A 16,437-nucleotide genomic window follows, 5' to 3' on the forward strand; every position below is an offset into this window, starting at 1 on the left:
GGGCCCAGAAAGTGGATTGTCCACTGACCACTCTTCTCAAGGGTGTTCTGTTGTTCTTCACCACAAGGTGAGGTGGGTTCAAGGTGGGACAAAACTATAGCCAACTAACAGGATTACAAGTAGGACTGATTAGGTAATATTGATCTAATGGGGAGTCACAAGGTGGGTGAGGTGGGACAAAATTAGGGTGAACCAGTAAGGTTACAAGTATATTCACTTAGGTAACTAAATGGGGATCAAAAGAGGAAGCAAGTTATGTAGCAAGTGTACTTGTAAGGAACAAGGATTTTCCCAGGAGGAATGGGCGTGGGAGGTTCTGTCCCACACACCCAAGATAATCAATGCCTATTTAGAATATCAATCACTGGTGTCCATTTCCCAGGGAAGGATGTGGGTGTAGTCTTTCCTCTTTTTCTGGAAACCTGGCCTTCACTGAAGGTGCCTCCAGCCACACTTGCCTTCCATGCTGAGGATCCAGCCCTGTCAAGCTGCCTGTAATACTATAACTAACAGCTGGTACAATATTATTACTACACAAATTCTGTTTCTGATGCCCATTGGATTCCTGAGTATTTTCCTCCTTACAGGAAGAGATGGTAACCGTATTTCTGTTGTTCCCCATTTGTGTTGCTGAGCTTTCTGTCACTGTGATAAAGCGTCTGAAAAATTCAATTAGAATTTCTATCAGAGATATACTTTGGTTCAGGCTTTCTGAAGCTCAGACCACGGGGGAAACGTGAGGCAGAGCACTGCTGCTCACCTCATATCGGGCAAGAAGTAGAGCGAGATGAGGGGCTGCCTCCAAGGAGGAAGAGGCCAAGGACAAAATGTGATCCACAAGGCCACAGCCCAAGCTCTAATTCCTCAAATAAGGCTCCACATCCTGATAGCCCACCCACCTCTGATCTCATTAAATTAATAGTTTAAACCACTGGAAAACATGTGCGCTAATCACCTCTCCAGCTCCCATCTGTGAACATTGCTGCACTGTGGCTTAAGCTTTGCACACATGGTCTCTGGGAGATGGATCTCAGATCCGTACAGTTACACCATGCTGCTGTGTCCCCTAATGCTTGTCCATCTTCATACCAAACAGTTCAATAAAGTCCTGGGTTTCAGTGGGCAAAATACCACCCACCCTTCAGGATGAACCTTTATAACCATGAACTAAAGTGTCTCACTGTCATAAACACCAGGGAGGGATCTTGATGCAGAATTTATGAAGTCCAGGAAGATAGGGCCCAGGTAATGGGGAGGAGAGGAGCTCCAGATACTGATGAAGACTCAATCTCCACACTTCCCTGAGATACAGAGGGGTTAGGATTCTGACTGGGGTTGTGGAGAGAGTTACAGACCCCAGAGACAGATATGCAATTCAGCATGGTGCAGTACTATGATCTGTCCCCGCTTTGACTGTAAAATTCAAAGTTGCAAAATGCCAGAGGCCACTGGACTAATAAATTCAATTGGAAAGGAAGTAAAAATGGTGAGCTTCATTCTGGTGATCCCCTTCAATAAAAAGGATAGGTAACTCTGAACTGTGGAGCTACAGGCCCGGACAGTTGTCTCATTCATGTTTATAATTTGGAAAGAAATAATTTGCATTCTGGTGTCACAGGCTCACAGGTGGAGAGGAATCTGGCAGCAGAGAGTGTCAGGCCAAGTTTCTCACCTTTACCTGCTTAAACATGACGTAGATAAGGCCATGTGAGTTTTCAGATAATTACATTTACATAGATTTTGGAATTCCATTTGTGGGAGGTTTGAAATTGGTAATTCCTTCTCCATCTCAAATAAAGTTATGTAAAAGCTCCTCCAGCGTGGTTCTGTCTGGAGAAGAAAGGCTTGGGGTGCATTTCTCAGTTATCAATCCTCCTTTAGCCCTATTAAGGCCTGAGGGGTCCACTTGTATAGAGATCCCTTCCCAGACCTTGTCATGGTTTGGTGAAGTTTATATTTATAATCCCATGGAAAGCTATTGGAATTCCACTAAGTCAATTCCAATCTATCACTTCCAGTGCAACCTATGGAGAGAACAAAGACACTAAGACATATTTTTGATTGTGGGAGCCAAGGGGGTTTTAAGTCCAGCTAGAATGATGGCTAACTAAAACAAAGGCCTTGATCCAGGGCCAAACATGGATTCTATTAATTCATGAAGAGGAGAGTAGCTCAGGGATAAGTGACTGTGAGTGGTAGAAGTACATGAGAGCTGTGAGCTGAGATAGGTAGGAGTCCTGAAATCACCCCTGCAATATGCAGAGAGATGCAAAAAGAGTAATCTGCATATCAGAAATTGGGGCAGTAGCTAGTGTTTTGGGGTCAGTGCTTTAGTTTGATGTGTAATTTTCAAGCCCTGAGAAGTCATAGCCTCTTTTCTCAAGGCTCATTCTCAGCAGACAGCATGGTGTCACTCATCACTCGGCCTAGCTCATGTATTATTTGGGCACTGTAGGCAAGGCCTCACTGGTCTGTCACATTACTTCAAAGACTATACATCAGCACCTCAGTTGGACCCCTTTGCATTGCTTAAAGGAAACTGAGTGGATAAAGACAAAACTTAGCCAGCTCTGCACATACCAACACATGGAAAAAGGGCCAAGTTTAGCCAAATGGAGACAATCACTCTTCTTGCAAGGAGAGTCTTCCAGGTGGTCCTCCACAACTTGAATCCATACCTTGAGATGCTGGAGGTTTCCAGAGGGAACATGTGGGATGTGTGATGCTCAGGACCTCTGGTTCTCCCCTGTCCTCCAGCCATCCATTATCTCAACATCAGTGTTCCCTCCACTTTCTATTTCCAGGGTCTTGTGAGTGAGGTTAGCAGGGCTCACCAGTGATTCTGGACATTGCCATCTTTGCAGTATTCTCTATGATGGGTCTCCCTACAATTTGAAATCTCTGATGGGTCTAATAAAAGGTGATAATGTTTGATTTTCCTACATTTTCATAGGTGTTGAGATACTGGTAATGATTTTATGGTTTCTTTCACTCTTGGAACAACAAGATGAATACCTTACCCTGTAACTACAATTAGGGTCTAATTCCCCTCAAGTTGGAACCAAATCTGGGTATTCATCACTAAATGTAAACAACACAAAAACAGGACACAAAGGGATTCTTTAAGAAGGTCTCAGGGATTAAGAAAGTCTCAGGGATTCAAAGCCCTCCAAGGAAGCCAAAATTCGTGACATTCAACAATGAGGTCGTTACATATACATATAAATGTATATGTGCATTTGTATATGTAGAGGGAGCCCCCAATCCCAGCAGGAGGCCCCTCCACATTCCCTCTCTGCACAGCGCTTGACCTGCATCATAGTAAAGGTTGGACCCTCAGTTCCATTCTGTCTCCATATGGTTGTTTTTGCTTTGGTGCACACTGATTTCAGTCCCTGTGTCTCTCACACAGTCACACATAGGAGCATCCTCAGAGTCACAGAGCACAGCTGCAGCAGAACTGGTGCCTGGAGGGTCTCTGGAGATAAATGTGTTGCATTAGATTCAAAGGTTGTAGTAAGCAAACCTCCAGAACCTGTGTGCAAAAAATTGTACCAACTCTAGAAAATGACCATGAGTAAAAATTAGGAGACAACACATGAAGATAACTGAAAGTGTTATAACTTTCAACAGTACATTAAAAAGCAAGAATAAAGGCAGTGCTTGCTGATTGGAGACACTTTGCTTCTCTGCTTGCCCACCTAAATTGAGCACTCATTGATGGAACACTTGCTCTGTCCTACATCCAGGTAGATGACACTATCTCCAACCTCACTGTATATATCCTGTGTCATCTAACCCCTCATGTTCCCCAGGTGACCACCAGGGTTGGGGTGTTAGAATCCAGGGGAGGCTCTCTGTTCTCTGTCAGTGTCTCCTTGAGAGGGAAGTGGCCTGTTATGAGAAATGCCTGGATATCCCACCAAAGTCTCATGCAGTCATGTGGCAGGCTTCTTGAGTTTATGATTCATCTATGGTCCAATGCTTGCATTATGGATGTGAGTGCCACACCCACCCTGGGATGGGTAGCTACATACAATACAGTGGAGAGAAAGAGGCTTGCTCTCTGCTTCTCCTCCCTTTTTGCTCTTGCTGCTTCTGCTGTCTTCTACCACCATGAACTGTTGCCTTCTGCCATGTGCCATTCTACCTTGGAGCCAGCACAGTATGGACTGAAACCTTCACAAACTATGAGTTAAATAAACTTTTCCTTCCTTAATCCTAGGTATCAGGTATTTTGTCTCAGCAACGAGAGAAAAGTAACCAAGACAGAATGTGGTAGCAGGAGTGGGGTCATTGCTGTGACTATACCTAACCATGTGGTTCAAGAGCCTTTGAGAAAGGCTTGTGGGAAGTTTGGAAAGATTCAGAGATGCTGTCTGAAAGAGTAGAGTTGGAAAGCCTTAGGTGGTTCCATATGGGAGATTCTAGTCAGAGCTCAGAAGACCAGAAGCTTGATAGAAATTCTGCTGGTAATGACCAGACTTGAGAGGTTTCTGCAAGGAAGAATTGCAGTGGGTGTTGGACTCCAGATGATGTGTGTCGTAGCTTGGCAGAAAGTTTGTCTGCATTTTTCTCATGTCCAGAGAACTTGCCGGAGACTGAGATTAAGGGTGGCAGACTAATTAATCTGGCAGAAGAAATTTCAAGGTAGTAGAATGTTGAGGCAGTGGCACGGCTATTGTTGGGGGCTTTTAGCCAGATTTATGTTGAGAATCAAGAGCAAAGAGCCCAGCAGGATGATTTAAAATGTTGGGAGTTTGGACAGAAAAAAGCTTCAGTAAAGCTGTGGACTGCAAGAGCTGAGGAGATCTACATTGCTGAGAAGGCACAGGAGAATGCAAAAGGTGGCCTGAGGACATCACAAGAAGCAGCAAGTCTCCACCCCTTGCAGTCTCAAACTTGCCAAAGTGAAAGATTTTGCTTTGAGGAGGAAGATGCAGAGTGCCACATTCCAGAATGCTGGCTATAGCCACATCAGGTTCCAAAATAGCAGCAGCATAGAGAATTTGTTCCTCACAATCAGGTTGAGTGCTCAGTGATCCAAGCACTTGACCCCTACAGCCAAAAGAGAAGCCTGGCTACTGCTCCAGCCGGTAGCAGACCTTGGCATCATCCATGTGGTGCTAGTTTTAGGTACATGCAGAATGCAAGAGTTGTGAGGTTAAAAAGCCTCCACCTCAATTTCAGAAGGCCAGGGAGGCCAGGCAGGGTGCTCTTGAAAGGGCAATATGTGAAGCTGAGAGTGGGAAGCCTAAAGTGCAGTGGAGACCTCAGAACGCTGGAAAAGCCAGGAGCGTGGACCATCTAAGGAAAGTTGCAAGGAGGGAGCAAAGCAGGCCTAAGAGAGAAATCATGAGAGCTACAGCCACTAGAAGTGCCACACAGGCACTCACAATGGAGCTCACAAAGTGCCACAAATTTCCTCAGATGTTGCACGTGGAACTGCAGGACTTAATGTTTGCCCTGCTGGATTTTGGACTTGTTTTGATCGCGATGCTTTATACTTTATAACCTTGTCTGCAGCCTCTGGAGTGTTTGGTAATGTTTATCTAGTGCCACTGAATAATGGAAGTGTTTAACTTTTCATTTGTGCAGGGGCTTACAGCCACGCACTTGCATTAGATCTCAGAGGAGACTTGGGACTTGGACTTTTCAGCAATGCTGAAACTGTTAGGATTTAGGCAACTTTTAGAGATGGACTAAAATGCCTTTTGCATAAAGGGATGTGCATGAGTCTTTTGGGGGCCAGGGGCAGAACGTTATGGTTTGTGTCTGAATTTCCCCTAAAAGCCTCATGCAGTCATGGATATGGGCTTCTAGAGTTTATGATTGATCCATGGTCAAATACTGGGATTATGGATGTGAGCGCTGCACCCGCCCTGGGATGGGTAGCTGCATACAACATAAGGGAGGGAAAGAGGTTTGCTCTTAAGGCTCCTCCCTTTATTTATGCTCTTGCTGCTTTTGCTGTCTTCTGCCACCATGAACTACTGCCCTCTGCCATGTGCCATTCTACCTTGAAGCCAGCAGAGTATGGACGGAAACCTTCACAAACTATGAGTTAAACAAACCTTTCCTTCCTTAATTCTGAGTGTCAGGTAGTTTGTCTCAGCAACAAGAGCAAAGTAACCAAGACATGGCCACTGCACGTGGTTCAAACCTAGCTTCGCTGACATTCTCCCTGCATCCATCTTCCCTGGACAGGTGCCTCTAAATTGGGCCATAAGACAGAGGGAAAAGCCATCATCATGGGTCCCTATTTCTGCTGCTTGAGCTCCGAGCAGTCCTCGCTCAGGCTCTCTTTCTCAAGGCTTTTTTTCAGGGTACTACAGCCCATTTAAGGTGGGAATTTCAAAAAGAGAGATGCGCGGCGGCAAAGGTCTTCAGATTCCAGGCTGGATTTCCTCCAACCTGCACTGTGGTGCCTGGAGACTCATCATCCATCCGTGGAGAAAGCAACTTCTCTGGCCCTGACAGCTGCTGGTGATGCCTCCGGAAAACCTCGGAGGCTTGCAGAGGAGTGAACCCTGTAACTATTTGGGCCATCTAAAGAGGATGAAAGATGAATAAAACATTACGGCAAGAAAACAAAGGCAATCACCAAGGACAGGCTTATGAAAATGTTAGGTAAAGAAAAATGTGAATATGAAGAAACTGTGAAATATTACCTTAAATAAATATTCTCTATTTTTTTTTAACTTTTTCATATAATGAAACCAGAGAAACGGAGGGAGAGAAAGACAGAAACAGACAGAGAGGGAGAATAGTACCACTGTATTTCACAAAACCCTAATTTCTAAATCACACAATGGAAGGGCTTTTTGTGATGCTAAAATCTCCAAATTTATAGGTTACTTTGAAAAGTATGCAAGTATGTTTACCCTACTAGAAAAAATCCTATGGAGAAGAAAGTCAATAATTAAATATATAATTAAGCATTTAAAAACCAATCTTCACGTAGAACTTGGATACTTCATACAGTATCTGCAGCTTATGTACTGCAGGTTCTCTTCAAGTCATATGATGCTAAGACAGAGAGGAAATGCCAGCGGCTGAACTGAAGCCCTCAGCTTGCTCCTCTGCACCTGTATCTTGTACGTGGCCTGTGCTCAGTGGAACCTCTGTGCCCCCTGCAGGTCCTGAGTGGCCCTGCAGGGAGATTCGTGTGTGGGGTCTCCCTGGCATCCTGTGTCTCTTGCACAGTAAACCTCTGCCGTGTCCTTGGCACTGAGGCTATCCATGTGCAGGTACAGAATGTTGGCGTTGTCACTGGTGACGGTGAATTAGCCTTTCAATGACTCTACATAGTTTGTGCTCCCGCCAGTCTTACTGTGTAGGAGAGCAACTCCATCCCCTTCCCTGGGGCCTGGTGGACTCAGTCCATGTTGTAGTTACTGAAGGTGAATTCTGGGGCTGCACAGGGAGGCTCAGAGACCCCTCAGGCTGAACCAGCTGACATCAGACTCCACCAGCTGCACCTCACAATGGACACCTGCAAAGACATCCTACTCGAAATTGTCGCACCAGTTGTTACGGTTTTTGTGTACATGTCCCCCCAAAGCCTCAGGCAGTCATAAAGTTTTTTTGGACTGAATCTAGAGTGTGTGATTGGTGGTGCAATGCTGGGACTAAGGGTGCTGGGATTAAGTCTGGGGGTGACCTGGAAAACATGGGTTTAACACCAGCCTACAAAAGCCCTTGGCTCTGAACACAGGTCAGGCTCTGAACACACATCATGGACTTGACACTTTACTTCCAAAGATTTATAAAGTTCAGGGCAATCAGGACTGCCCTTGACACATAGAAGGGACTGGGGACGCAGGAACCATATCTTTTCCTATGCAAACCCTACACAGGAAAACACAGACTCCACATAACCTGATGAAGTCACCAGCGAGTATGCAAGACACAGGGCTGCAGGAGAACTGCTGAACAAACATGCTTCTGATGGAGGTTGAAGTGGAAGTAGGAACAAGACAGGATACTGTGGCCCCCACTGCCAGTCAAGCCCCATGCCACAGACCACAAGGGACAAATGTCCAAGCAATACAGAGGACAGACTTCACAGATTTCAGCCAGAGGCCCTGCATTCTGCAGGTGCAATCCAGTCCACCTGTACCCATCTCAGAGATCCCTGCCCCATACTTACCTTTCCAGCTTGTAGAGGGTTTCCGTGTCTACACAATACTGCAGCCTGAGGAGGTCACCCAGCAAGGCAGCCTCAGACTCTGCGGCCTGTGCTCAGCAGATGACACTTGTTCAGAAAGACGGCAGCGAACTTAAAGACTGATGTGGCTTGTCCTGCTCTCCCTCTCCTGCTCTCAAATGCACAGCTCTTCCAGCCTGCTTGCATCTCTCAAAAGTCGGTGATCAAAGACCCACCCTCTGAGAAGGGACAGGAGAAGCGACCCCACAGCTGGTTCTGATGAGCACAGTGACAGATCCAATGCTGAGTTACACCTGGGCTGCTGAAATGGCCGGCCTGGGGATTCCTGCATTTAAACTGAGCTTGGTCCTGTCTTGCAGGGCAGGCGCCTGCTTTCTAACTGTATTTGGTGGCTGTTTCCTGTTTCTTCCTCCTGTGAAATGAGCCACAACTGTACTCAGGTGATTCCACACTATGTGCCGTGCAAACAACTCCTGACTTCGGAGGAAGGCTGCCGAGAGCAGATCAGGCTCCCTCCCAGCGTGGGACAAGGCAATGGTTTCACTGCCTTACCAGGCAACCAGGCCGACTTTACCTTTTCAGGACTGGGAACTGAATCTAGAGAATTTATACTGTGCTATTTCCCCAGCTCGATTTTTTGTTGTTGTTGTTTTTTTATTTTGAGACATGGTTTCACTATGTTGCTAAATTGCCCAGGAGGGCTCAAAATGTAAACTTGTGAAATCCTCTTGCACCCGAGATCTCATGAATGCAGCGCCTTGCCTGGCTCTGACTCATTTCAGTAAATATAAATAATGAAAACAAGGTAATATGATGATTCACTACAAACATAAAGTGCTATTATTTGGCAGTAATATTCGACATAAGAATCAAGAATGAAAAAGACACACCAACTGTTTCACCCAAGGTCACTGGAAAACCCCAGACAGTTAAACACCTTTTCAGTGAAGAGGACCTGATTGACACAATGCAGCCCCACAGAGTATCAGACCCTGGTGATGAGGCAGGACAACTTAAGTATTAACTCTGGAGCTGATCAGAGCCTGCTGTTCCCTTTTCCCAGTGTAAAAATGCACCCTCCTCCCTAATACTCACTCGAGGAACATTCTTGCCTGGAGTCACTTTTAGATTCACAAAAGCATCAGATCCATGACAGCTTTCTCTCAGAAAGTATGTAAATGAGTCTATCTCAGAGAGTGAAACTCAGACTCTACGTATACATATTATACATTGACTCCAGCAAGTCAATGCATGCCAAAACCAAAACACTGTACAAAGTCCCACAGAGAGTAGGGTCAAAATCTCAGAAAGAAGCCAGTGCTTTTGCATTTGAGTCTCTAGCTCTGCCCCACAAACTGCAGCTTTTCAGTGTTAGTGCTCTTTCTGTTGGGTTCTCTCCAGCTGGAGATCACCTACAAGGCAGGCTTCCTGGACAGAAAGGAAGCATCAAGAGCAAACAGATCTACATCAGAACACTGACGAGTTAAGGCAAGAATGGTGAATCCAAATCTTGTCCAAACCAATATTAGCATGGATCTTTCTTATCAATGAACTAAGAGAAACTAGCACTGAACTATGTTGTTTATATAACTCTTACCTACCGTGTGTGTGTGTGTGTGTGTGTGTATTTTTCCTTTTCCCTTCTTTCATTTCTCCTTTCCCCATCAGTTTTCTTCTGAACAGTATCTTCCCTATTCACGACATCTACTGTACATTCTGGATCTTGTTCCATGTCTCACACTACTGAGACAATATGTTTACACACGTGGGTCTGATTTATAAACAGATAAATGATGGATGAACCTGGCACTAGACTTAGTCATGCTGTGGAGAACGGCACATGTTGGGAACTCTGTCAACTTTCATTTCTGCGATTTTAAATTTAAAACCATTTGACTCTCATGAAATAGCAGAATTTGAACATATGGATAAAGAGGGACTAGGATTGTGTAGTTGATGCCACACCCCAAGATTGGACAGACGGGTCAATGGTTGTGCACTACAACCCATATATAGCCCTGCATGAAATGTTTTGCTAGGTAAATCCAGTGCTTCAGTTCTCATGCACTGAATTTGTATGATTATAAATACCACATAAACATCACACAGACGTCACCGCACACAGGTAACTCTATTTCTGGAGTCACTGTGTCATCATTCCCATCACTCAGGACTGTTTGGGGTAAGTCTATTCCATGGATTTTCTTTAGAACCTTAGGAATGTGGTGAAACCCTGAGACACTTCAGGATGAACTGAAATTCATGATGCTTCTTTTTAGATGATGGACATAATATTGGATGTATTGTTTAATTTTTGCTTTACAAGAGAAAAATATATGATGTGTAATAGCAAGTAGGGGAACACGTTTCAAAAATTGAGAGCAAGAAATGGATGGAAATGCTGAAGAGGAAATGGGAAGGTAACTACGAAGAATTCAGATGCATAACGAACGTAAACCAACTTGCACAGATGAACATTTATAGTATATACTGCAACTATGTATCGATAAATATTTTAAATCTTTTTAAACAGTTTTTGCTTTTGTGACTGTTTATCTTGTCATCAGTGTCTTGATGGAGACATGCCATGAAACCTGGTCAAGCACACTTCTGGATGTGTGTGTGTGGATCCTTCTAGAGAGACTGCTATGTAAGTCACTGACCTGAGTGGGAATCAACTGTCATGATAAAAATTGGTGTCATCCAGGAGGACTGGCATGGGTGGATCAAAAGAGTAGAAAAAAGAAGCTTCCATAGTCTTGAATTTACTTTAAAAAGGTGTAATTTTTAAATTTTATTTTTTTTTCTTTTTGATGCGAGGTTTAGCTATGTAGTTCAGGCTGGCCTTGAACTCAACTCTGTAGCCCAGGATTGCCTCAAACTTTCAGCGATCCTCCTGCCTCAGCCTCCCGATGCTGGGATTACAGGAGTGCGCCAGCTCACCTGGACAAAGGTGTGATTTTTTAATAGTAAATCTACAGATATGTAGGTAAGATATTTACAGGTGACTTACTGAAAACAGAATGAATATACTTTAGGGTATCTCCTATAGGATTGTTTTCTGGAAATTTTATGAAGAAATACTGGCATCATAATTTTTATATTACTTCTAAATGTCTCCTCTACATGAGTACTTTTTAAAGGATTTTCAAAATAGTCTTACATATGTAGGCTTTTCTCTTCAGTGTGACTGCTTTCACATATATGACAATACCAATGTACACCGAATGCTTCCCCACATTGCTTACATAGACTTTGGCCCCAGTGTGACTTTGTTCTGGGGGTTAGGGACTGCCTCAGCTGAAATCTTCCCATTTCTTACATCAAGGAGTTACTCCCCAGTGTGATCTCGTTTGTAATATGCAGACCTCTTTTCCCACACTGCCTACAAAAATAGGGCTTCTCCCCAGTGTGCATAATTTCACACACTTAATGGCATGTTAGTGTGCTGAAAGCTTTCCCACACTGCTTATATACATAGAGTTTCTCCCCAGCGTGGAATCCTCTAGGTCTATGAAATGAGGACTTATCAGCAAATCCTTTCCCACGTTTCTTATATTGGCAGGGCTTCTCTCCAGTGTGAATTCTCTCACATCCTCACAAGTTACTCTTTAGGCTGAAAGATCTCCCCTATTGCTTACATACACAGTTTTTCTCCCCAGGGTGAGTTCTGTCATGTATTTTATACCACCTGTGTGCACTGAATGCTTTCCCACTTTGCTTGAACAAATAGTTTCTCAATTTTTCTTTCATGTATTTAATGGTAACAGTACACAGTGACTGCTTCCCCTCACTGCTTTCGTACATAGGCCTTCTTCCCACTGTGAACCCTTTCATGTAGTTGACAATTAATCTTTCGGCTGAAAGATTTCCCACATTGCTTACACACATAGGGTTTCTCTCCAGTGTGAGTTCTTTCATGTGACTGAAAGTGACTGTTCTGGCTGAAGGATTTCCCACACTGCTCACACACATATGGCTTCTCACCCATATGGTATCTTCTATGTCTATAAAAGGAAGAGTGATGAGCAAATCCTTTTCCACATAGCTGACATTCATAGGGCTTCTCCCCAGTGTGGGATCTTCTATGTATACGAAGTGAAGACTTATCAGCAAATCCTTTTCCACACTGCTGACATTCATAGGGTTTCTCCCCAGTATGGATTCTCTTATGCGCTCGAAAGTTACACTTCTGGCTGAAAGACTTCCCACATTGCTTACATACATAGGGCTTCTCCCCAGTGTGAGTTCTATCGTGTATTTTATAATACCTCTGTGTACTGAACGCTTTCCCACACTGCTTGCACACATATGGTTTCTCCCCAGTGTGACTTCTTTCATGGATTTGACAGTCACGGTATGTAGTGAATGCTTTCCCACACTGCTTACATACATAGGGCTTCTTCCCACTATGAATCCTTTCATGTCTTTGACAATTATTTTTTTCACTGAAAACTTTCCCACACTGCTTGCATACATAGGGTTTCTCCCCAGTGTGAGTTCTTTCATGACTTTGACATTGACTGTGTGTGCTGAAAGATTTCCCACATTGCTTACATACATAGGGTTTCTCCCCAGTGTGAGTTCTTTCGTGACGATCACAGTGACTTTTTTGGCCGAATGCTTTTCCACACTGTTTACATACAAAAGGTTTCTCCCCAGTGTGGGATCTTCTATGTCTATGATATGAGGATGTATTAGCAAATCCCTTCCCACACTGTGTACATACATAGGGTTTCTCCCCAGTGTGACTTCTTTCATGTACTTGAAAGTGACATTTTTGGATGAAATATTTCCCACATTGTTCACATACATAGGGTTTCTTCCCACTGTGAATTATTTTCTGTTTGTGAAAGGAATTACTATGAGCTAATGTTTTTACACATTCTTTAGATACACAGGGCTTCTCTCCAGCATGTCTTCTTTCATGAACTTGAATTTGGTATGCAGAAATAAACATTTTCTCACATTGTTCATATACATATGGACTCCCCACACTGTGATTTCTTTCACGGATTTGAACACCACTGGGTATGCTGGAGGCTTTCACACTTTCCTTACCTACAAAGTTTTTCTCCCCAGGGTGAGTTCGTTCACTGAGATCAGTGTAGGCTTTCCCATATTGCTCATATTGATAGGGTTTCTGTCCGGTCTTTCTCCTTTCATGCTTCTGAAAGGACTGTAAATCACTGTGGGGTTTTCCATGTTCCCTACATTTATACAGCTTTTCTTCAAATCTCAAATAACTGTCTGTTTCATTTCTATAAAGGAAAAAGAATAAAAATATCAGTCACATTTTTCACATATATATATATAAATATATATATATATCAGTCACAATGAAAAAGGTCTTCATATTAATAATTTACCAGGACAAGCTCTGGTTTGATGCCTGCCAAGCTATTTTGAGGATGAACTGACTTAGTAACCTGGAGAAAGCCTCCAAAACACCCCATTCTCAAAAGGATGGTTTTCATTTGGGACTTTAAAATTGGTATATATTTGCAATACACAATATCAAGTTTCATTTTAGGGAATGGGCAGAACGTATATCACACATTGATCATTTTTGATATCTTTTCCCCCATATCTCTCTCCTTCTCTAATTACCCTGATCAACTTTAACATGTCCAAAAAGTTAAAATTTTCTCTTTTCTATCACTTTTCCTTTATTTTACTCCCTAAATATATTTTTAGCTTCTCATTTCAGAGAAAACATATGACATTTCACTTTCTGTGTCTTATTTCATGGAACATCATGGGATGGAGTCTCATGTATTTTTGTTCTTTGACAACTGATATCATTGTTCTTTATGGCCAAATATATAGTATATTTTTTCAGTGGGGAGAACTAAACAGGTCTTATCACTGAATTAATTTCCAGCTTTACTATTTCTTATTTTCAGAGACATTCTTATTGACCTCCTTTTCTTTATCCCAATATCCAGTGCTGGGCATCTAGGCTCTTTCCCGAGCTTAGCTATTGTGAATGCCCATGCATGTCCTGCATTGAACATGGTAATGCAAAAATCACTAAAATTTGCTGATTTTAACTCATTTCAGAAAATACCCAGAGAGATACACCTGGATTAAATGGAAACTTGTACTTTTACTTTCTGAAACATCTACATATTGATTAGCATCATGGTTCTATTTTACACTGCCACCAACAATATAGGAAGGTGCTTTCTAAGGAGTTTAAACACAAGCAGCTCAATTTTCTGGGGGATGTTTTACAAACACCTACAATGGCAACATTAGCATTCAATTGTGTTTTGAATACTGTTTTCATGTTAGCAGTTTTCTAGGTAATGCACGTCACATATTCACATGTACACATAGATATTTTAAAGATGAGTTCTTGTCAAAATTCAAAATTTATTCTTTTCATATATACCTATATACAATGCTTAAATGCAATTTCATACATTTCCATGATGGTGATTATGAAACAATTTATTTATACTGATAACAGCAGACAGTGTCACTTGTTACATAGTGTTATGGTTTGTATCTGGTTGTCCCTCCAAAGCCTCATGCAGTCATGGGGCAGGTGACTGATTCATGACAGTAAGTGCTACACCTACCTTGGGGTAGGTAGTTCCCATTACAATGTAAGGGAGGGAAGGAGGCTGCTTTGCCACCGCTCCTCCCTTTTGCTCTTGCTGTTTTTGCTACCTTCCTCCGCCATGAACGGTTACCCTACGCCACGTGCCACTCTGCCTTGGAGCCAGCTGAGCACGGACTAAAACCTCCATGAACTGTAAGTTAAATAAACCTTTCCTTCCTTAATTTTGGGCATCAGTTATTTTGTCTCAGCAACAAGAGAAAAGTAACCAAGACACATAGTATCAGTACTACCTCAGTTTCCTACACTGGAATATTTTTGTATTTGTCAGAATACACAAAATCAAGCTGTGTGCATCTCTGGAAATTTTTGTGAGATGAAATAAATTGGAGCCTGCCAGGCATAGTGGTGCACACCTGTAATCCCAGAACTTGGGAGTCTGAGGCAAGAGGATTTCTGCAATGTCAAAGCTAACCTGGACTACACAGTGAAATCAAGCCCAGCCTAAACTACATAGCAAGACCCTGTCTCAAAAATAAATAAATAAATATAAAATTTAAAAAGAAGTAAGTTTGAACATAGCCTCATTTCTTCAGTTTCATGGTTGTAACATGTCTGCACACTCAATGACTCCTGAGGAACATTCCTTTTTCCTGTGCACACACATTACCTTAGATTTCTTGAGCATTTTTTGCACTCTTCTGCAATTTGCTGGTTATTCCATGTTCTTCCTGAATTGTAGGAAATATAAAATGTCACTATATCATTAAATAAAAATTAATAGATTCCCCTTAGATTTCTAAGTATAATGCATACCAGGCCTTGTATAATGTGTACTCTTTATACCAGGTATAATGTAACCAAGCCTGAGATGTTCTTCAAAATGTTACAACAGTCTCTTTAATTAAACTTCATCACTGAGCAAAAAACCAATTCTCTATATTCATATAAATAAGAAAAAGATATCATCCTTACCGATAGCATTAACATTCATCAATGTTTCCCGCATTACATCTCTGTAGAGCTTCTTTTGAGATGGAGTCAGCAAAGCCCACTCCGCCATGGTAAAGTTCACAGCCACATCCTCAAAGGTCACTGCCTCCTAAATAATGACATGTTTCCTGAAGGTTCAGACCCACACCCTGAGACATCTGAAATCCTCTCACAGAAAGCTGAACTAAGATTTATTCCTTCAAATACTAATTACACATATTGGTCATCAAACACATGTATATGCAAATATTTTCATACAGTGATTCTGTTGCTAGAATGCAACACATTGTTAGAACAATAGCAGAATAGTAGCACAGGTTGTCCTACAGGGTCACCCACATTGTATTTGTGCCCTGCCTAGAAAGCAGGGCTCATAGATGGAGTCCATAATTTACCATCCACAAAACACAGGCAGATAAATATCTGATGAATGGTTCTGATAGACCACAGATTATATATCTCTTTTCAAATCTGCTTATTCATAGCATTGAGTCTGTCTTTCTTTGTCCTTAGGCAGCATTTTGAAACTTGTAGGGAAAAAACAATTGAATATTAAACAAGGCTAATGAATAATTATTAAAATGCTAATGGAAACAGTTTAATTGGAACAAATTTATGGACAATGAAAATAGGGGAAGTGTGGCATATTTATTATCTATTATTATTAATCTATTATTATTTATCAGTGACACCATATGATGACTTT

At 42.4% G+C, this 16,437-nt stretch overlaps 1 protein-coding gene across 1 annotated transcript; it reads right to left on the bottom strand.

Moving 5' to 3' along the window:
* Positions 1-11,911: 11,911 nt before the first annotated feature.
* On the bottom strand, positions 11,912-15,737 carry LOC102018320 (zinc finger protein OZF-like). Its single transcript, XM_005409651.2, has 3 exons — positions 15,714-15,737; positions 15,409-15,469; positions 11,912-13,431 (listed from the first exon to the last, which is right to left on the bottom strand). Exons 1-3 carry the CDS (start codon positions 15,730-15,732, stop codon positions 11,961-11,963), a joined length of 1,551 nt encoding a protein of 516 aa, XP_005409708.2. The 5' UTR covers positions 15,733-15,737; the 3' UTR covers positions 11,912-11,960.
* Positions 15,738-16,437: the final 700 nt, after the last annotated feature.

Source organism: Chinchilla lanigera, unplaced genomic scaffold (genome assembly GCF_000276665.1).
Source record: "Chinchilla lanigera isolate Chin_1 unplaced genomic scaffold, ChiLan1.0 scaffold00123, whole genome shotgun sequence".
Classification (NCBI taxonomy): domain Eukaryota; kingdom Metazoa; phylum Chordata; class Mammalia; order Rodentia; family Chinchillidae; genus Chinchilla; species Chinchilla lanigera.